The 23,116-nt window shown below is 45.0% G+C and overlaps 1 protein-coding gene across 2 annotated transcripts in view; it reads right to left on the minus strand.

Annotated features, from left to right (window-relative positions):
* Nucleotides 1-23,116, minus strand: part of NME7 (NME/NM23 family member 7) — a 95,023-nt gene that overhangs the window by 1,728 nt on the left and 70,179 nt on the right. Inside the window, exon 11 of one of the 2 annotated variants that reach the window (XM_082305102.1) lies at nucleotides 13,477-13,584. In XM_082305102.1, the coding sequence (XP_082161228.1) occupies nucleotides 13,477-13,584 (108 nt within the window). Of the gene's footprint in view, nucleotides 1-13,346; nucleotides 13,585-23,116 lie in introns of those variants that run through there. The other variant, XM_082305101.1, reaches the window with a different exon arrangement.

Consider the following 23,116-nt stretch of genomic DNA (forward strand, 5'->3'; position numbering starts at 1 on the left):
CCCCCCCCAGCCCCAAAACGCCCCAGAGGACAAGCAGGTGTAGACGCTTGGCTGGGCAGCCAGCTCGCCCCAAGGCACCCGGACTTTGGGACACAACAGGCTTGGCACCAAAACGCCCCGTCACAAACTGCTGGTGCCACAGCCGGGCTGTGCCGACGGCCCAGCAGGGGAGGAGGGCAAGATGCGACAGCTCATCAACCCAATTTAAAATTTGCATTGCTTGCAAGATGTTAGTTTTTTGGGGTTTTATTTTATTTTTTTTAAATCTGTGCTGTAGTGCCTATGTAAAAATCTATTCTCCTCAGGAAGGCATCGCTTTCCTTACTGCCTAATAGGACGTTACATTATAAACTGCCAGTTTGAACATGCTGTTCTTTCTGCTAGATTGGCTCAACATAGTAAAGTATAATTGTAGCCATTAAAGTGAATTTTATCTCCCTTCTTGGGAGGGACACCTGCATTTCAAAGCTAGAGAGAGAGACAAAAATACTAATAAAATAAAAAGCAGAGAGAGAGACGCGCACACGCGTTTAAGGACAAGAACCTCGAAGGCTGTGCCTGCACAAACGCTCGCACTACCACACCCCAGCTGCCAGCTTTACAGCTCCGAGCGCTGGCTCTTCGGGGCTTCGGTTTGGCCGAGGGCGGCCAGCCAGCACGGGCCCGGCACGACCCTCGGCGTGCGCGCGGAGCTCTGCCAAGAGCAAAGGAAAAGGCCCAGCGCCGTGGAGCCTGCTCCTCCGCGGGTACCAACCGCGGGCCCAGCCCCAGCCTGGGGCGTGCAGGCGCCTGCTGCCACCGCAGGCCCCGCGCCCCTGGGACGGGGCAGGTTTAACGGAGCTGCGCCCGCTCCCGGCCCTACCTTGGCCGGAGCGGGGTGGCCTCCCCGGGCTTGGGCCACGATCTGCCCCTGCAGCACCCGCTGATGGAGGCCAATGCTGTCCTTGCCCGACTCCTGCTCACTCGCTATTAGCAACAAAAGGCATTGCGCTATTTCAGTCCTGAAAAGCCCCTGGTTTTGTGCAACCAATTTTCCCAGGCCGGGCTGAAGAATCTCAGCTTGCTTACTACAGCCTACGGAAAACCTCTTCCTCCTCAATTAGCTTTTATGGACCTCATATTAGCTTTTTAAGACCCACGCAGACTGTACCGGCAAGGCTCGGACATCCGCACAAGCACACTACGTGTTGTATAATGTGCAAAAGTAGGTGCTGGTATGCTCTCTTTATATATAATCATCTTTATGTGGGTCAGCTGCCACCCAGCTCCCAGTAAAACCAGTTCAGAGCTGGCATGTCTGTGGTACACAGAACCTCACCCTCGGGAGCACGGCAGTGCTGGACAAGGAACGCCAGAAACAGGGGCCATCTGTTACCCACTCACACGACAACACACGCGGCGTTTTGCAGAAGAACCAAGACCAAGGATTCCAGCACTACCAAGAGATTTGGGGTGCCCCCATCTTACGAGGCCCCAGCTGGAGACAGCTTGAAGAACCCCATTCTAAAAGCACCAGGTCCTTTTCCAAGGGGATCCAGGACTTGGAAGTACTTCCACTGAGCATCCAGACAGGGGTTCGGTATTCCAAAGCACTCTGTATTTTAGGAAATACAGTTATTCTCTTTCCCAGGGTCCAAGTACAGTATAAACCACAGAAAAGGGAGCTGGGCCTGTACAAAACATCTGGACAAGCCTCAGCTTCGCTGATCCAAGCACACCTCTGGTCTCTTTACGGGACTCAAAGGTGGCAGAGGACAAACCCACACCGGGAACTGATCTCAAACCAACCAAACGTGTTTCACCGATGCCACCCAAATGCCCTTCAAATGATGCTAACATTCAGGTGTGGTCACTCCTTCCCAGGGATGAAACAGGATTAAATTTAACATCAGTACTCTCCTTACAGATCCCAGGAACCATCCACCTGCTTTAGAGCACGCAGCTGCTATGAAGAGCCGGCTCTAGCTCCTCTTCAGGGACAAACAACAACAACGCTCAGGAAGCAATAGCGGGCGAGTAACTGTGACCTCCTGGCTCTGACCCTACAAATGCTTCACCGGGGAGGAGCTGAGCTGCTTCAGTTCCATGAAGTTTTGCTTCAGTCACACGCGCTCTCTGCAAAACTCCTGTTAATGAAGTTGGCTGCTCCCTCTGGGCGCTTCCAGGCGTTACCGCAAGGTTTCAGGAGTTAATACAGCAGGCGATAACGAAATCCAGCCTAATGCCCTGGCTGAGCACAAACGATTATCATCTGAACAATGTGTGCCTTAAGAGCATGGAGAGGCCAGGCAAAGTTAAAAAAGGAGGGAAGCAAATCGAGTGAGGCAGTCAGCCTTCCAAGGGAGAGAGCAAAAGATCTTGGTAATAACGCAGGACCCACCGCAGGCACAAAGTGGCCTGAAGATTAAAAGCGTAAGAATTACAGACACCTAGAATTTAATTCTCCTAGTGCCCAGAAAACAAAGCAAAAAGCAGTGCCGATGAGAGGTGCCAGCTGAGCAGCTTTGGAGTCAGAGCTTTTGTCTACAGACGGACAGACCAAGGTACACCTTGCACGGTACCAGCATATCGTACAGGCAGCATTACATCTCGCCTCAAAGAAAACCCCGGCACTGAAAGGGTACCTCAACGTTCACGGTCCATTCCCCTGGTTCCCTTGGGCTGGCAGTTTTCGATACGAGACCCTGTTAGCATCATTTGTGGCAGAAGCAAGGGCACTGACGGGGAGACATACTGGTAGGAAATACGCCACGATCACAGGTTCATTTCTCATCCATCACCAGAAAGATGACGGCAATTTCAGTCCTTCCTCACCTCTGCTGAACCAAAATTGCCGGCCGGGAGATGGAAGGCTTTTTCATCCCTGTATTCATTTAGAGCCTGTCAGTCATCTCGGTGCCTTTCACGCAGCTGGACAGACACTCACCAGTACCCCCTCCCCAAAACCACTGCAAAACTGTGTCTTATCCGGGCACATGATCCGGAGAGTCTTTGCCGACCTAAAGTTTCAGCATCAGTACACTCTCCCTAAACACTCAGGTCTTATAATTTTTTACAGGTTATCTCAGTTTGAGGTCACTAGTAGGAACCAAAAATTTCTCTTTGCCCAGGATCTTGGTTTGTGCCTCAGCATGAACCTGCTGACTGTTAGCACTTGCTAACACCTAAACTGCATTTCAGCTACAGTTCACTCAGCTGACTCACACGACTAAATCATTAGATTAACACACCAAAAACCCATGGATTCATACCATCCTTCCAGCCACAAGCAGTCCAGAAATAAAAATGACTGTCAGAGAAGAGGGCCTACTTATTCACTGTATTATTTGTTCTGAAAATAAAGAATTACTTTCCCACACGAACCTGAAGAGGGTTTAGTCCCAGGAAGCTTGTTCAAAGGAAAAGGAAAGTTAGTCACTCCTGCCTCTCTCAAGCATCACGCACTGTAAGAAATAAAGCCGGTCAGGCTGCCCAAGGCAGAACAATTTGTACACATGCACTTCAACCGTCCAAGTTAATTTCTTAAGTACAACTGGGACAAAAAACCCCTGTGCACCAAAAAATAAAACTTTGCAGTGGAAGGTTTTATTAAAGAAACACTACAGGATAACACAGAGCGCGTTCTGCTTTTACGCTATGTGCTGTTAAAACAGTCACCTCAAACACTGCATATGGTTATCATCAACTCTGAAAATACAGTGGAAGAGAAGGGCAAGGGAAGCTATTGGGAAATTGTACCATAAAATAAAAGATTAGAGAAATCTGAGAATCTCTGAAATGAGAGGACAAGACAATAATTCGTTATACTACAATCAAAACACCAAGAAAGCGAGTTTTACGCTATTTACTCTTTCACAGTACAAGAAAAATAAGTGAACCCAATAACTTATTTAAAATAACAAAGTGTTGTTTTTACATCGTACATAACTACTGCGCTGACTCAGACCACTGATTTCTGAAGTGTACCTACTGGCAGATTTAATAAGAAGGTACAGGTTCACTGCATCTCCCCACTCCACGGCATAAGCCAACTGCTCAGTAGCTGAAGCTGAATGTATTAGGCCGGGACTCTCCTACCAGGAGCTCTGCTCCTCCTTTAGCAACATCTTTGGTCGCCATCAGAGGAGATCACTGGCCTGGCAGAGCCACTGGAAGGGAATAAAGTAAAAGGTCCTGGCTCCCATCAGACATGACAAACTACAACACGACAGTGAGTACTGCTTTCCCGAGGATGCCAAGCAGCTCACCGAGTCACCAGGATCACTGCCGCTGCACATCACCCTTATCTTGAGGGACACTCAAAATTAGGAGGTCCTGTGGAGCTCTTGTATGGTGCCCTTGAACCGGTCAGCTTAGGTACAGCCAAGAGGCAAGGCGCACCACCACAGATGTTGATGCAAGCTGCAAACATGTCCTGAACACTGGATAAAAACACTGAAAAGGGCCCCTGCTGCTAGCCCCTGAACTATCTAAGTAAAGCTTGGTTTGGATGTGTTCATACAAGCCACAGGCATTGTGGGGGCTCCTTGCCAATGCTGTGCTAAGGCTCTCCAGCCTACTCAGAGAGCACTGAAAGTCAAGGTCCTCATGAGCTACCAGACTATGGCCAACAGAGGAGGAAGCGGTCACAGAGAGAGAACAAAAATGTGTTTCCACCCACATCACGGATTCAAGCAAGGATGGAAGCAACAAGCAAATAAATGAAGTAGAAGGCAGCCAGCAGTTAAAACTCTTCCTGAGCAACCAAGATGTTCTGCAGGGTAGTATTTGGCCAGGGGACCCAACAGGCCACACCTGGCAGCAGGGTAAAAGTTATGACAGATAAGACAGTGACAAGAGATCCTGAAAAAAACAACCAACCAAAAGCACCACCTGGTCCACAAGTAGCGGCCTTGCAAGCACCGCCACAAGCCCCTGTGTAGACTGTGGCTCCCTGAGCTGACAGGAAACATCCCACCAAACTAACGGCATAAATTCCCCCAGCATAGTGCTCAAAATTCCTTCTGAGCAATGCCACTGAATCTAGAAAGCTCCATTCCCCTGTGGAACGGGTCAGTATTAAGAGGCCAAGAGCTCATTTCAAGTCTCAGCAGCCCTCTGTGATCTCCACACTTCTGCTGTGTGCTAAACCACGTACCATCATGACAGAACTAGACTCTTGACACCTGAGCGACCAAGTTCCTGTTCAGCAGCTGGACTCGGTTAAGGCGGCTACCAGAGAAAGCCCAGAGGTCCTGGTTTGCGGCTGGATAGTCTCGGCACACTGTCTCTCCCCAGCAGAACAGCAGTCACCACCACCGACACCCACGCGGAAGGAAACTTGCCCACTTAGCAGCTCTGGCCACTTAAGAGAACTGCCTCTTGCTCAGAGACTTGCCTACATATCTCAGTGTATCTCAGATCTATTTGTAGATATATCATTCTTGCCTATATGCCAATGCATGGAGGGTTGAAGAGGGAGAATCCAGCTCTTTCTGAAACCAAAAGATGCCCGGTGACTTCAAGGAGCTCTAGACTACAGCCAACACCCTTTCAGGTGACCACTGCCATCTCGTTCTGTGTTTGCACAGCTGCTAGCACAAGATCATCACAGCCCTCAGTATTACCACAACACAAAACCAATACTGGTATGACGCTACACTTTGAATAATTAGTTATTATTACTTATGAAAGAAGAAGTGGTTTCTAGAGCTTGATAAACACTTAACTGAAGATATCCCATGGTGTTCGCATCTATGAGAGAAAAGAAATCTTGTTCACAGTCTTCTAGTCATATTAACACATTTGGCTTTGTTTTTTTCCTCCCACGTTCCACGTATATTTCAACACATGTATGCAGATAGCTGACTTAAATTCTCCTCTTAATTAAGGCTAGTTTACAGTAGTCAGTCGCAGAGGTTGCACTGATGAGGGAAGGGGTAAACCCTACACCGAAAGCACCGATACAGCTAATCATTTGCCTATTTGACCTCTGAGAGAGAGGTGGGAGGTGCAACTGGCTGAGGTCAATAATAGGAATCCACGTAAAAACGGATTTGCATCACACAGCAGTGTGTGCTACAGGACAACAGTGCTTCTCTTACCCCAAAAAAAAGGTGCAGGACCCCTTGCTCAAGAAACGAAAGGAGATTCTAAGCCTCTACGTAACTGTGTAACTCCAGTGTCCCCTTACTGCTTTTGCTATATAAGCTCTTCCCTTGGGTTTTTTCTCTTCTTTGCCGTAGTCTGCCCATCGTGCAGCTGAGTTGCAGCTAAACTGTTGCTATGCTTCAGCTGGAGGAAGAGGGGTAACTGAAAGAGGACGTGGGCTTTTTGGTTCAAAATGAGAACGTGCCGAGGGAAAGAAAGAAGGCAGCAGCCTCAAAGACACAAACTGGGCCTCAGATGAGTTATCAAGAAGTGTCACGCCTTCCCTCTGCCTTGACCTCCCCTCCGCAAAATTACCTTGCTCAGCGCAACGCGAACACGTGCCAAAAGCCAAGCCCTGTTTATCACGCAGGTTACCTTCAGGATCAGGTGAAACTTAAAGAGCTTTAGGAGCTGCTTGGTTCACACTCGTTAACTACTTCTCTCTGGCACTTATAAACCTCAGACTTGGCAGAACAAGGGGCAGTTGGACCTGGGATCTTACCCAGAAGTGGAAGCACAAGAGCTGAACTATTTCCCAACTCTGTTTAAACATGTTTCTAGTTTAGTTTGCCTGTCTGGCCCACAAGTATAATAATTATACAACCTATGTTCAAAATTAGGCTGCAAGTGACCTAATAATACCTTTTTTTTTTTTTAAAGAGAAATCACCAACATGTGCTCAAAATCCATCCCTCTATTATTGCTATTTTTATTTTTAATTTCTCTTCAGATAGGCCTAGGCAAAAAGATGACTTAATTCCCTGTACAAGTATATATACAGCATCAGGAAACGTTGTGAGACAGTGCTGGCTAACATCCTCTGATATGCAAAAACACCACCAAATGAGATGAAGTTTTCCTACGCTCCAGATTCTTTCCAACCTGTTCTCACAGCTGTTGGATAAAAAGTCTCAGAAAGTTAAAACGGAGAAGCACTTGAATCATAATAACCATTATCTGACAGATCAGTTTGTACCAGGAGAGACTGAAATGTCCAACCGACTTACAAAAATAGCTACTGCTTTGATGAAAACTTGCAAAAAAACCCCGCCAAAAACCAACCTCACCCAAACCCTCCAATTTTTCATTTCTTTTCACTGGAGATGATTAAAAGCATCTTACCCTGGATTATGCAGCTCAGTATGGGCCCCTAATAAAAGACTTCATTGCAAAATTGCCGTATGACTGAGTGAAACAATGGCTTCTTTATTAATATTTTAAAGACTCCTGAGGGAAATGCTGTACAGCTGAAATGCCCTCAGTGAAAGGTTCATTGCCATGCTATGCACTTCTGCTGTGTAATGTTTTACAAGCTGCGCTGCCCTGTGAATGGGGAGAGTTAGTTCTCAGCTGGTAGAGGCAGCTTGCATAATACCAGACAAGTTAATCGGTAACAAGCAATGCAGGAGACCTTTGTTCCGAGTGTGACATACACAAATTCCACACTAAGCACATTGACGCTTCTGAGAGTTACTCATTGACATGCTTTATTAAATTGCTTGGACTATACCTTGATGCACCAAAAAGATTAGTTTAACAGAGCTGCATCCCTCTGATGCCTTCCATCCTAAAGTGTTGCACTATAACCTCAACCCACGGATCAGCTCACTGCTGGCATGAAGGCATTTCCAGGGTGGATGATAGCAAGGCACCTTGCAGCACGCCCACGTGTCAAGAGAATGGCAGCGGGCAGGCAAGGAAGCAGCAAACAGAAAAACGCAAGCCGGCAGCCAGCAGAGAGCTCCTGTAGCAAGACTCTGTTCTTATGGGAATGGTTATGGGAAGCATTTGTTGTGTGTGTCCCCTGCAAGGCGAGTGCCCCCCCCGTCCACTCCGAACAGCTTGCTAAAACACCACCCTCCCCCCAGCCTCCCTGAACAAAGGCAAAGGGAAAGGAGGCATAAGGCGTGCTTCTCCTGGCACTACTTGGAATGCCAGACCAAGGACAGCTGGCTTCGAGCAGGTGGAAGACACGCTGCACGAAAAGCCCAGCAGCAGCACAGCCCGTAACACTCGTCAGAGCATTTAGCTAATACCAAGTCTGAGGAAAACGCTGCTGGTTTTCATCGCCCACAGCACTTGTCTGGACAAAACACATCTGCTGAACTGGCTCGTCCTGTCACCGCTTATCGTACGACATCATCTCCCGTCTCCCCAAGGCTGGATCCAGCCAGCTGAACTTCCAGCGCCAGAACTTGTGTGAGTCTCCGTCCGTCAGACCGCCACAGCTGATCCGTACAGCTAGATGGTATTACTCGTTTGCCTTAGCAGCAGTGAGCCAGTCTCACTGGTGCGAGGCTGAGCAAGGGAAAGAAGAGCTTCCAGCAGTACGTTGCACAGTCTGCCAGTCCCCAGCCTCGCTCTCGAGCACCACTGCACAGCTGAAACTCAAAGAAGTGCTAGGGAAAACAACCACCATCATGACAGCTCTCTCAGAAGACAAACAAAACCCACTCTTCTTTGATAACAGCAAAATCATCCCCCTTCGATAGGTTATTTTCATGTCTGTGGATGCCACAAATAGACCTGAGGCAAGGGAGAAGGCCAGCAAACGATACTCGAGGAGGTCCTTGGTACTGCCTGGCTGGAAAGCTGGCTGCGGCAGTGAAAACCGACACATTTCCCTCCACGGTCCCAATGCCCAAGGCGGAGCCTGACGGCCCCCGGCAGCCATGCGGAGGCACGCACGCAGCACCCCGAGGAGTCAGTGGAAAGAGCGCCCGTGGGGACGCAAGACTGAGAAGGCAGCTGGCACATCCTCCGCTCCCGTGAAAGCTGCCTTAGCAGCCCACCCCCCTCCGCAGTTTCACACATAGCCTACCAGACACGCCGAGGCACATGTAAGCACACTCCCGCAGCAATTGCCACGTTATTGTTCACTAGAAGAATTAGTCACCTAATAACAGCATCTTCCGCGGCAACGGGGAGAAGGTTATTTCACCCAGAACTCAAATTTTACCCATCCCACAGAAAATCCTTTTTCAGGAATATCTTACTGAAGGCAGCATCCTCTCCCTCTATGTGTAAGTATGCACACACATATACATGTATGACTATGAAGTATTTTTTAATTATGCAAAGCTTTTTAATTATGCAAAGAAACCCCATGGGACTGACTGATTGCCCAGACCTCGTGGCATAGGAACATGCTAGCATGGATGGCTCAGACACAGCAGGCTGCACCTCAATGGAGAGACCTTTCAGGTTACCCCAGGCGTGTGCAGTCTATCATCTCCAGGGTGTTTTGCTGCAGGACAAATGCCCTTATGGAACTGCTCACAAAAAAACCAAAACCACCAACACCTTGAACTGCACAGTATGAGCAACAATTTACAGGCAGAGTGTGCCAAAACCCAGAAATACCGGTTTTGTTATAACTGCAGGTCTAGACCACCGGTTTTTTAATGGTTGCAGATTATGTGGATTCCTGCATAATCTGAAAGGTACTCAGCCACTTGAGACCCAACGAACTGAGGCGTGTGTACAGCACCACCTCCTGTGGAAAGTTTTACTCACTGTAGTTCCAGGGATGTGAATAAGGCCTTCACGGACTGATTTTTAATTTGCCTTCAGTTCTTTAAGGAGGCACATAAACCACAAACTCTGGTAGCCACAACACCTTGTATTGAATACTTCAATTAAAACTAGTCCAGGAATGACTAATTTCAAGAAAAATTATTTTGTCTAGAGAATGATGATTCATCAGATCCAATGGTTTGCAAGCTCCTATTTCAAAAAGATATTTATCAGAAATGCTCCTCAGGTCAAAGACGGTGAGTTGAGAAACAGAATCACCTTTCACCACGTGTACATGAAAGACACAAACGCAAACCCGTCTCTAGTCTGTTCAACAGAGCACTTACTTGGCATATAAAACATGCATGTTCCACTCCTTGCTCTACCTGACTCAGGAGGATGTGAATGCAGGTGAGTACTGTAATTGTTTACTTGCTCCAAATAGTACCTGCTTTATATAAAATAGAAAAAAAACTGACAAGAGATAGAGCAGTACCTGCTTTGGATGTGGGAAACAAATGCAAAACCCTGCTCTGAATGAATGCCCTACACGACATCAGTTGATCAGAAAAATTAAGAACAAGCTGGTTTAGCCTTCACTCATGAAACCCCATCATCTCATAAATACTCCATCGCTATCGGATTCCCTTCTCTACTTCCTCCTTTTTTTTCCTCTCCCCATTAAAATGGGAAATTGATGACAAGGCTGAGAAAACGGACTGTTCTGAGCTATTCGTGTCTATCCGTTGTCACTTGTGAAAATACGTTTTGTACTGAAACGACGACATGCAAGTCTATGAAGTGAATAACTAAGTGCCTGACCCAGTAAGTCAAAGAGATCATCCAAGAGGCTTCAGGGCAATATTCACCCTTCTCCTGTATCACTAAACTAGGAATAAAAGAAGCAGTTACAGCTTTACAACTGAAAATACACTGATATTTCCATTGTGGCCAGTTGTGTTTTAAGCTCAACTGCATCTCCCCTCCTCTCTTGAGCCAAAGTGAGTTGTTCATTAATTCTGGTATGCTTTAGTAACTGCCTAAAACGTGAAGTAGTTTGTAGAACAAAGACAGGAGTTAAGTGTCAAACTGGTGGGAGCAAGTGCTGGTATTTGCTTTTGGGGTTTGTTTGTTTGTTGTGTTTTTTTTTTTAAGATTAAAAGTGAACTTTCCTTTTTTGCAGGTCCATGGAAAAGAGATCTAACAAAAAACATTGAAAAACTGCTGTACTACATTAATTAAAATATAGTGTTCTAAAACTAGATGCACAAGCTGGCCTTTACTTAGTTAATTAGTCCTTGCTGTTTCCAAGACACCGTTGTTCTCTCTCCTTTCCCCGAGTACCCCTTGGTCATGATTTTTGGGAGAAAGGTCACTACTTTGGCCTTCCTAGTGACTGCCAACTAAGCATGAACCACCAAAGTCACCTACAGCTTGGCTATTAACTTCAGCAAGCATTTGATCTAGCCCTCAATTACCTATCTCATCTCCTCTAAGAAGTCTCCATTTGTGGACAATCAGACAGCAGTATTTTTATTTTGGAGAAGAGAAATATAAATCAGAACATCTTCATACAGAATTTCAGAGCCAAATACTTTCATGCCGAAATCTGGAAAGTGGCTTAGCCAAGCTCAGATAAAATCAGCACCAGAGTTAGAAATGAAACTCTGGAGTTGCTAGCTCTTGTGCCTGAATTCAGATTGCCAAATTTACCTTTCATCAGCAAAACAGGAGTGCAAGAATTTAAATATAGACTGTTTTTTGGAGCTATACTGGGTAGTAACTGTAGCAGAGTATTAACACTGTACAAAAAAACAATGCTACCTGAAGAAAGGAAAAAGACTGCTAGGGATGATTTCATTTTCTTTGGAGTTTTCAAAAGGATCCTTCATCTTTGTAGTATAAATCTAGTAGGTCAGATTTCTCTCTGAAATTTATTCCAGGCTCCTCCTCTACTAACCAGTTGTCCTACAACAATACTGTAAAGCTTTTATAGCAACAGCAGCTTAACATCTCAGCAACAGCAACATCTCCTACCAGAACATGGACATAACGAACACACACTAACGCCATATTGAAACAAGCAAGTTCCACTGCGCCAACATAGCCAAGGCCATTCTCCTCAATGACAAGTGCCTTACCCACCTCTGAATTCACCTCCTCCGAGGCTGAGAATAATTGCTCTGTTAAACTCAGTATATTAAAATACTCGGTTTTCCATTGAAGAATGAAAACATTCACTACCATTTACTGAACAGCATACTCCTTAAAAATGTCAGTCTGGCTCAGTTTCCTTCTATGGTTGTCCTGCATGCCCCACACAGTCACTCTGCTCTAGCCCAGCACGTACAGCACTGTTACAGTGATTGGGGCTGAGGGGGGACAAAGTCTGGTTTCTGCTTACCAGCAAATGAGACTGGATTCAAGCTCCTCTCACAGAAAAGCCCACTGAGGAAAAAGTCCTTCCCAAGGATGATCTCTGCATATACTGTATTATTTCTTTTTCATCAGTTGTGACAAGCCCTTGCACTTAAGCAAATCCAGAGGTTATTTTTTATTTTGCTTGCCTAAGTTTTCAGGCAACTACATTTCTTACAGAATACAGATCTAAAGATACTCCCAGAATCAAAGTGTTAGCAGTAAAAAGGTTTCTGTAGTTTACATTATAATGCTTATTTGCCAAACAATCAGAATGAAACCTTCACTGCTTTACTTACTCATTAAAGAACATTGACTGATGTCCTTTACAACTGCTGGCTTAACCTGGACTGTTATAGAAGAAACTACAGACAGATGAAGAGCCACATTCTGTGTACAATTATGCCTACGGTAAAAAAAGGTTTTAGACCCCTCTCCCCAAAAAAGACAATCAATAAATGACTGTTAAAATGACTGGTCTGCAATGGGAACTGCAAAGTGTGTAGTCAGAGCAATACTAGATCAAGAACTTAGCTTATGATTCAGCTGTAGGACTCAAAGGACAAACACATGTTGTGTCTTGAGAAAGAATTCCAGCCTCAATTTTTGTTTTGGAGAAGCAATTCAACTGCTTTGTCCCACCTATCTCACTTATAGTAGCTGTAAACTCAATTTAACAACCAGCAAAATGGGGTTATCCATCCAAGATACCCTTGCACACTGCTTCAACCCCCTCGTACAGACCTTAGTTTTGAGGCATGGAATTAAGTGAGTGAGCTTGTTCTGGTTTTCATAGTGAGTACTTCTGTCTTTATAAACTCCCTTAATTTAACATTTTCCCATTTTATTGGTCTTTAATGAAAGCATACGAAGACAAAATCAGATAATAATTAGTAAGTTACTATACAACACAGGAAATACCAACTGACGTGCATAATTACGACTGCCTACAAATAAACCTGGACCCTATCTGGAGAATTTTAATCCCTAGTGCCCGTAATATTCCAAGCCACACACGAGCTCACTGTAGAGACAATCCAGATCAGGAGTTGTGGTGGTCATCCAAGAAAGGGCTCAGAAAGCATCCTTGCAGAAGCACTGTTAGGTGCTGATATCCAGTCCCAAGGACACATTCAGCCAAAGAGAAGACTCTTGACTTTCATTTCATTAAATACTTCATTGTACTATATTCACTCAAGAAAACTGCATGAATGAATTTTTTACAGTATCAGAATTAACTGAGTTAAATACCCTTAATAAACTCTTTGCTTTTGTTTCTAATTGATCACTAGTCTCCAACACAGCTACTCCGCATATAAAACACTTCAACAGCTTAAAACAGTGTCGAAGAATAGCTTTTCACTTTAAAACTTCCTGTGATATAAAAGCACATGTTTGTCTAGCAGGTCTTACCTCCAAAAGTCCATCTTCAGGTAGGTCTGTGCAGTGGACAGCATTCTGAATCTTGTTCTTCCCAAAGACAGCACGCAGAGTTCCAGGTCGGAGATGACGGGCTATTTCCTATTGAACACAGGAAAAAACAGAAGACGTTTGTAAACCACACTGTTCCTTTATAGCGTGGACGCAATAGAATCTGATAAAGTAAAACATTATTGTGCTATTAATATACGTGTTGTGCACTCTAAAAGAAAACAAAGAGGGAAATTCCAGCTTGCACTACACACATACACAACTGCTGAAAAACCATGACCAAGACTGAAAACTAACTGCTTGAAATTGGGCCCATCAGGCCACCTTGGGTGAAACGCAGGACCCTTCATATTACAGATACACCTTCCTGGCACTTGTATTAATACAATTAGCTCACGTTAACACCTTTGCAGCTCTCCAGCACAGATTGTGCTGTCCTTAGTGAGCAGACACAAGCACACTACCTTGCAGACTGCCTCCCCTAACACTGAACTATTTGCCTCAGAACCTGACATTTGTGAAGCCCAGCTACTGAACAGCCTCTCGGTCTTCTCCTCTGCGGCGCTTCTCTGACACCGTGACTAATGCCGACATCTGATCCCCTCTGAGGATCAGTCCAGACTCTCTCTACATCTTTCTCTGTTCTTTGAAGTTGACATTTCAATATTCTTCTTCATCTACAATGCCACATGCCTCCTTGGCCTCTCAGAGTGTTTCTCTTACTACAGCAGCTACCCCTCAGGTCCTGAGACAACATTCCTCCCCCGCCTCTTTACTATGGTATATCTTCCATCATATACCGCGGAGGACAGCCTTCACTGGCTTTCCCCTCCACCATGTTCTTTCTTTCAAGGCATAATGCAGTCCTGCTGTACTTCTCTGCCCTATCACCTTGCAGTGCTGTCTTTTAACCCCTTTCCTATGCCAACTGTGCTACACCTTGCTGGCCTCTCTTCCCACCACCCTGGAGCTCTTCTCCAAGCCTACCTCATGCACAGTGTGCCTCCTTTTAAAATTCAGTGGTGATAGCATTAACCCCATTTTCCCTCCTTAAAGCCCTTTGGACATTCTTCCATGAGTGCCTCCAGAGCACTGCTGCCTATGAGGGGACAAGCTGATGACAAGCTCACACTACGGCTACTGGACAAAAAAAAACCCAAAAGCATCCTTCCTTGCCAACAGAGCCTACACGGCCCCCTTCTGAAAAGGCACCGGCTACGTGAGGGTGTAATCACTTTGAAAGCGGCCAGCGCAGTTTCACCGTGCCACTCCCAGGCGTGTGTTTCGGTGTCACAGCTGGAGGTTACTGCCCCCACGGCCGAGTCACCAGACTGGATCGTCCGAGCATTTCTTAACTTTCAGTGTCAAATGGGTTCAAAGGGACTTCAGGAGTGGCTCTTGGCTGACCTGGAAAACTTTGCACAGGTACAGATGAGAACCACTTGCACAATGCGCGCTCTCTTCTGGGATGGCAGGGAACGTTTTAAGCTAGTCCCAAAAGGCCTCACAGGGTATCTGACAACACCACCCTTTAGCCACTTTCCAGCTTCACCCACTTGTCGTGTATCATTACTAAACTAAGACAATTGGACTTTAAGGGCAAGATTGTCTCCTTAGCCCAGCGAGTCCTAGATATTTTCCTGTAATCACAATTAACAATTAGAGTGATCTGTTACCCACCTGGAAGACAATTAAACTGCTTTAATGCTTAGAGTGTGTCTAACCCCAAACACGCCACGAGGAGAAGTTTCAGTTCCCCATGGTTACTGTGTGTGTACGTCACAGGTTATACAGGATCTTTGGATATGGCTGTCAAGGATATTTCAGTAAGATACACTCGACATCAAACAAATTTTGCTTCAGAGGAAAGTTCTAGTGTTTCACTTAAAAAAAAAAAAAAAAAAGCCCCAAGGAGAAAAAAAAAAACCCTCCCCTACATGGTCCTCATTAAAGGCTTGTGATAAGAAAGTCTGCTGGAGAAACAAGTCACATACCAGGTAACTATAGCTATGTGACACTTTAATCAAGCCTTCCTTGAAACAACTGTTGAGTCCAGTAACAACTAGCTTCAAGAAGCCAGCAATAGCACTAGGCTCTCAATCATTTTAAGGAAAGTTTGGGCATATTAAAAAAAAAAAAATTATTGTGGCTATGAAAGCTTTGGAAACACTTGAGCAAGAAACAGCTCAGATCTAAAAAGCTAAAGCTTGGTATTTCATGTTCCGTTTATTTCCTATCCATCAAACTCTTTTGCTCAAACTGTTCCGTCCTCCAACAGGTCCAAAAATGCTGCTGCTTATGAAACTTTTCCAAGTTTCCCTTATAACAGAAGACCTCATGTTTCTTCTCTTGGACTCACTCTCTCGCACTAACATTGGCAAAAGCTCCTACTGCTGCAGTACACAATCTCCTGTTCTTCCTTCAGTTTTTCAGCGCAGGTTGCTACGCATTCTCCTGCCCTCCTGAAACTCATCAGCCATCTTGTGCAAAAAGGGACTCAGTCTGTTCTGCCTGGGATTGCGTTACATCAGAAGGACACAAAGGTAGGTCCTCCAGCGCTTTACATTGTTAGCATGATTAATAAGAATCTAAATAAGCCTTTCTTGCCATCAGTTAACAAACAGGAGGAGAGGTAAAGCAGTCTTTGCTTATATTTACATAGCCAAAAAGGACAATAATTGTCAACTTCAAAGTTTTACTATTCCGTTGCTTTCTTACTACACCATTGAGGAACTCTCAGGGAACAAGGCCTCTGTAGATGCTGGAGACACAAAGAGCTGTACGGATCATATATAGGTGTCCTTGTGTATGTATGGCTGGAAATCTTGGGAACGTTTCAGGGTGTCGTGGTTTAACCCCAGCTGGCAACTAAGCACCGCACGGCCGCTCACTCCTCCCCGCTGGGATGGGGGAGAGAATCGGAAGAGTAAAAGTGAGAAACTCGAGGGTTGAGATAAAGACAGTTTAATAGGTAAAGCAAAAGCTGTGTACACAAACAGAGCAAAGCAAGGAATTCATTCACTGCTTCCCATGGCAGGCAGGTGTTCAGCCTTCCGCAGGAAAGCAGAGCTCCATCACACATAATTGTAACTTGGGAAGGTCAACGCCATCACTCCGAATGTCCCTCCATTCCTTATTCTTCCCCCAGCTTTTTATGCTGAGCACGATGTCATACGGTGTGGGACATCCCTGTGGTCAGCTGGGGTCAGCTGTCCCGGCTGTGCCCCCTCTCAGCTCCTTGTGCACCCCCAGCCTCCTCGCTGGTGGGGTGGGGTGAGAGGCAGAAAAGGCCTTGACTCTGTGTAAGCCCTGCTCAGCAGTAACGAAACCGTCCCTGTGGTATCAATGCTGCTTCCAGCACAAATCCAAAACATAGCCCCATACTAGCTGCTATGAAGAAATTAACTCTATCCCAGCCCAAACCAGCCCACAGGGAAGGAGGAAGAGAGCTCCTTACAGAACTTATTCCTCATAGCACATATTAACGTACACTCTTCTGCTCCACAACAGGAAGCTTGCCAAGCATTTTATTTATAGGGCCACATCTGCAACAACAGGGAGATACAAATACAGCAGTGGGGATTGGGTTGGTTCCCCCACGCCCCTCCATCCCCTTTTAAACCTCTTTTTCCTAAGCTTTCTGCTGAGTCTAGTTTCCGGAGTATGTGTTTTGTATACTTGTTTTCAAAAACTTTTTGAAATGAGTTGAGAGTGGGATGATGGAGGAGTTAAGAGCAGCTACAGCTCTACCATATGCATGAGAGCAGAGTAACGTGTGCACTGGAACGTCACGTGCGTGTGTAAATGGGGATGCCACGAACTTGCACCTGACATAAGGAATGCACTGTCTGCGGCAAAACAAACCAGGGTTGCTGCAGCAAAAGGCTTCATCCTCTTTGGTCTTATTCAGCAGGCTATTTGATCGCACCTTACAGGCTGGGCTTTGATCTACAGCTAACCCTTTGAAGATCCTTGTCCTACACAAGATACAGATGCATATATTTCATGTTTCTCTCTATCATATAACTGTGCCCAGTGCAACACTGCCTGTATGAAGTACTTAGCACATTGTAAAATCTTTCTATTTCTGTAAAAGTGAAGGGAAACAAAAATGTCACCAATGCCAGTAATATGTCAAAATCAGACTGAAAAGTCATAAACATACTCATGAGCAAAGCTCATTAACTGCTTTTCCTTCAAATGGCTGGTTTTTCATGAGCTGGATGGGAAGTTGTATAGAACAGTAACACGTACTCCAGCCAAAACTACAGATTTCAAGAAAATTTGGCCAGGTTTTTTAAAGCATCTGCCCTGAATACTTAATTGGGTATCTAGAAAGGCTGAAAGGCCACTGCTCTTAAACATTTCTGCATGCTTTGTTGTTTTTTAAATGACATTCAAGGAAAAGCCAAAGAGGCAACCACTGACTCTGCGCAGCAGCCATTCCCTCCCTCCTCAGTGGGAAACAGCGCAAACTCTGAAGGGACCAAAAACACACAAAGGAACTTTTACAGCCTAAACCTTTGTTCTACTTGAACATGAACTAGAACAAGGGAACCTTGAAAATTTGTTACTGGTCCTCTTGAGTGAAGCAGAATAAAAATAAGAGTTTGTGATCAAACCCTCTCCTACCCACAGTGTGCTCCCAAGGCAGGCTCATTCTTTTAGGTTTGCTTTCAGGCCAGCAGCATTCAGAGGACTTCTTGGGCTGCAACAAACTGCACAGTCCCCTCCAAGCCCCCATTAAAACACCTTGTTTTCCTTCTCTATCCAAGCCCTGACTGAGTGTCTGCTCCTTGCTCTTCTTGGCATTCCTCATTCTCACTCTTTCTGAAGGCTTTCTGTTGACTTGGTCTCCTCGCCTCTGCTTTCCTCACCCTGCACTCATGAAGCTTTTTTCTTCTGCAGTTCTTCATGCTCCGCTGCTGTCATGAAAGAGATGGTCCCTCTTTCCCCTTCAGGGTGCCAACTGATCCAGAAGGCAGTAGCCAGCCTCAGGCAAACAAGCAAGTGCCTTTCTCCTTTTAAGGACCAGCTACGCCCTTGTCAAGAGAACAGAACACACATTAACTGCGAACAAACAAAATAACCACCATTCACCATGGAATTTGTCTGGCTGAACTTTAGCCATCGGAAAGGTGAGTGCCTCGTCCAAGCGAGGCACCTGAGCTTCCTCTGTAGTGAGCAGAGGCTGATAAACCCTTTCAGGAAAAAAAAAAACCAAGACTCTTTTGCAGTACAACAGCTATGTAAGGTAGGTAGGATAAGTGCCTCTCTCTTCTCTTCCCATCATCACAGTTCTTCAGTTGGCTTTTATTTTCAGGGGGTTTTAGCACCAGTCATATCACACACTGCTGGTTGCAGCAGGGAGCTGTACAAAATACTCATTCCTACACAAACCATCAGCAAGAGGTAAAATGATAAAAGCAGCACAGGCTCTGTCATGCAGAATACACCACTAGACAAGTATCTCCTGTAATGCTTATTCAAGCGAAGAAACACCTTAACATTATTGTTACTGTGGGAACAACCTCGGCTGATCAGCCTGATATATCCTTCACAGAAGTTCCCATCCAAAGACAAAGGCTTAACTGTTCAAATGAAATCTGTGGTCACAGATGATCTTGTGCATGACACCACAAGGGCTAGCTTGCCTCAGCTTGCTTCGCATGCTTTCTTTGCAGCCCATCCTCCTTTCGCACTCTGGCCAGCCAATGCTGATGGGTGCGCTTCCCCACGGGTTACCTCAGCTCTGGCCTGGTTTATGTTCCCCAGTTTCATGTGGTGAGCCCCCTTGTACTCAACATCAGCTGCTGCAGAACACAACGATTTTCTACTCCTGCATCAATTCAAGGTCCATTTAATCATCCCTAAAGGCAGTGCTAAGCCTTCTGTCTATATTACAGAGAGAAAAATCTACACAGGATCGTGCTGTTGCCACTGTAAAGTCTTTAACTGGGGAAGCGCGCATTTTGCCCTGAAACCTGGGGCCTGCCTGTTGAAAGGTACTTCAGAAAGTTTCTAAATACAAAACCAGGGCAATGTTAAAGAGAATGCAATAGGTTTCCTTTACATTTCACAAACCAATCCAGAACAGAAGTCTCTTGTTGACAGAGTGACCCATTTTCTCCTTCTTTGCATTCCACATGAGCTGCAGCAACATCATGTACAAATATGGAGTCAGTATCAGCGGCCTTACACACACTTCCAAGGGAGTCAGCCTTACCAGAAAGTCTTTTGTCCTTTCCACATATCGCAAAAAAAAATAATCAAACCAAAACAACCTCCTCCAAACACACACACAAACTGAACACTCCTCATCTTTTAATCTTTATCGCAAAACAAACTGATACACAGGTTCTCAAGAATCTGGAGAGGCTGCATCAAAAGTCTTTATAATATTTAGCCTAATCCTCTGTCCCCTGAGCACTATGTATTTCACCTAGACATCCAGGTTGTCTTCTCCTGCCTCATGGCAAAATATTTATGCCTCCTACCACTTACTGGCCATCCTGACAAGTTTCTCATATCTCTAACAGAGCCAAGTCTGTGTGCATATAGTTATGTACTTGAAATAGTGTGGCTGTAAAGTTTCGTTCAGCAAATTAAATGATCTGATCCAGGCAACAGCAGCCAAATTTTCAATTGCAAGGCTGTAAAAAGTGCATCTGAGGCTTACCTCCTTCCAAAATCAAATAGTTTTGCAACAGTGGCAGCAAGTAATCAAACCATAGTTTATTCTGTTACAAAAGCCTACGCTGGTCGAGTTTAAAAAAAAAAAAAAAAAAAAAATCTGTCTGCTTTTCTGTTTATTTTAAAGTCAGCCTACCTCTGAACTACCAGTCTGAAGCCCCGTATCTTTTGGAAGTTTTGTTAACGGACCTAAAATTATCTTCCATACTCCAGTGTTGGCAGTTTTTCGGAAGCTCACAAGTCTGTAGAAGTTGTTACACTCTCTCCTTCTCACCCTCCATCCCCTGAGGCACTTTGATTCTCTCTGCTTCACTCCCACGTTCCCCACCACTCCTCCTCTCTGGCAGCCCAAAGGTGCTGCACCAACTCTCCGCAGATTCTCTGCTGTGGGCAGCAAACGTGGCACATTTGCCAGCCTGAGATAGCATTTTCACTGGTCTTGGCGCTTCTGGTTGATGCTTAAGCAATTCTAATGATAACTGCCCTGCTCAGAAACTTAACTTACTGTCGTATTTGTGTGCCTATTTGCCATTGCCAATGGGATGAATTTAGGTAAGAGCAAGCAGCCATGCTTCTGAGTTAAGTGTAAACTACATTGGATGGTGAAGTCTTGAGGATAACTGACATCCCAAATGTAAGCTGGTCACAAAATAGGAATAAAGATAAAATATCTACCTATCTTGTATTATCTGGGTGCAATAAGAGATATTTACATTACTTGACAAGTTGGAAAAAGGAAGCATTTAACAACTGAAAATGCCACAAGACATCAGAAAACACAGTATAACTCTAAATTTGATTATTAGTTGCTTTACTTGAAGCTTTAAAGGTGAAATACTGGTCCTACTGATGCTTTTCCAGTGCCTTCAAGGCATCCACAATTTCATCCATTTATTAATTCACCTGTAAAACAGGGATAAAAAAATACTAGGCTGCAAGGGATATTTTAGGATTTCATTAATTCATGTTAGTAAAATATCTGGAGAGCCTCCAGTGAAAGTCACTATGAAGTTGCAAGCCATTATTTTTAGTCTGCAGATATCTTGGCTGAGTTTTCCCCTGTAAGAACAACAATAATCATAAATTATCTTTTCCTCTGAAATTTTTGAGACGGAATTTTACATTTGCAAAAGCAGTCGAGATATCTGAGCTTTACACTTTTTGCAAAGCAGAAAAAACTGCTTCAAAATTCTACCGAGACTTTCCTAGCTGAACCAATTTCGGACCATCCACTTCAACAGATGGACTGAAAGACAAAACTCACAAGCCTGCTGCAAACCCCAGAGATCCTTCTCATTCGGGGCTTAGCATGGGAGAGAGCTTTCCCTTCCACTCCGTGCCCTCAAGCCTCTCCAATCCAACAGCAAGCTTTTCCTTGGAGGCAGCCGTGCTGCCATCTCTTCCCACACAGTTGTGAACAGCCCTGTTCTGACGGAACCAATCACTCATTATTTGTGTTACAACTGTTTTTTAGAAGCCCCTGCTGCGTTCAGAACTAGCTGTACTAGTCAGCGTTCCTATACATACTAATAGACGGTTCCTGGCCTGGAAAACTTACATGAAGAGACACAAAGAACAGAAAATAGGAGCAGAATGGACCCCATTTTTTGGAGTGGGAAACCAAGACAAGGAGACGGTCGTTTCCCAGGGGCACAAAGAAATACACGTTTCACAAGGATCACAAGTTCAATGTCTAACTTTTAGCTCAGATCTTTTGAATCCCAGACCAGTTCCTCAACTGTTCTCTCTCCCTGATTTAATGCTGCTTTAATTCCTGTGTAGCACTCTGATGATAAGCTACAGTCTGCAAAACTCAGGCCATGTCAGGTCGCCCATGGGAACTTATGAGAGCTGCCATGGGAACATGAAGAACTGCTGCTCACCCATCTTCCAACCCTGACCTTGTTCTAGTCCCTTGATCTGGGAAGTCAACGGACACAGAGAAAGGGAAAACTTCTCAGTAGGAGTATCCAAGGGAAGTCCCATGTGCACATCGGAAGCAGTCTATCATACTGTAAGCGAAAGAAGCTGCTAAAAATTCTGCTCAGGTGGCCCTGCAGTAGAACAGAGAATGTCAGCCTAAACCAAACAGACCAGCAAGCAGCACTCCAAATTATTCAGCAGGTTTGCAGCAGTTGAATTAATCATTTAATATCCAGTTTTTAAAATGCCGTTGTTGAGTTAATAGTGTCCACAGGCAATGAGGCCAGTGGTACAGAATGAAAACTATTACTGCAGCTGTTCTTATGGTTGTCAGTAATTGCAGAGAGGAGGATTTAAAATTAATAATAATAATAATTATTATTATAATAACAACAATAATACCCATCATCATCAGAAATGCAAAACCAGACTACTTACTTCTTTTTGTTACAGAAGGGAAGGCCTAGGCTACGGTATTTGTTTTCACCCACTTTGAAGCCTTCAATAATGTAGCTCAAGCAGAAAATAACTGCAGATACGCTCTGGCCACAGCAGGTACTTCTTGCATTACTACAATGGCATGCAAAGCACCTAGGGAATTTCAGTCCATACACACCCTGTTGCAATGTACAGTACAAGGATACCACCCAGAAAGCCAACTGATCCCTCTTAGGGGAAACCCGTTTGAGAAACTGATAGCTCTCCTTCCAGCAGTGATCAGTTCCCCTCAGATCAGTCTCTTGTGTGTACCAATTTATCATCAAGAGTACATAAGATACACTGTGATCTGCAGCTCCTTTTCTGTTTGGTTATTATTAGGTCTGCCACCAAGTTATTCACCAAGCAGAGCCTGAATAAGCAGTCCTCTGGGATAAGAGTTTCATAGGTCTGATCATCCTCTTCACCTGTTTATTCCAAGGGATCTCAAAAAAAGAAAAAAGTCACACGTATCCAAGAATTGACTACTCATAAGCTGCTGACTGAAAGACATGAAACCTTTTGGGAC

This window comes from Platalea leucorodia, assembly GCF_965183815.1.
Source record: "Platalea leucorodia genome assembly, chromosome: 2".
NCBI classification, from domain to species: Eukaryota; Metazoa; Chordata; class Aves; order Pelecaniformes; family Threskiornithidae; genus Platalea; species Platalea leucorodia.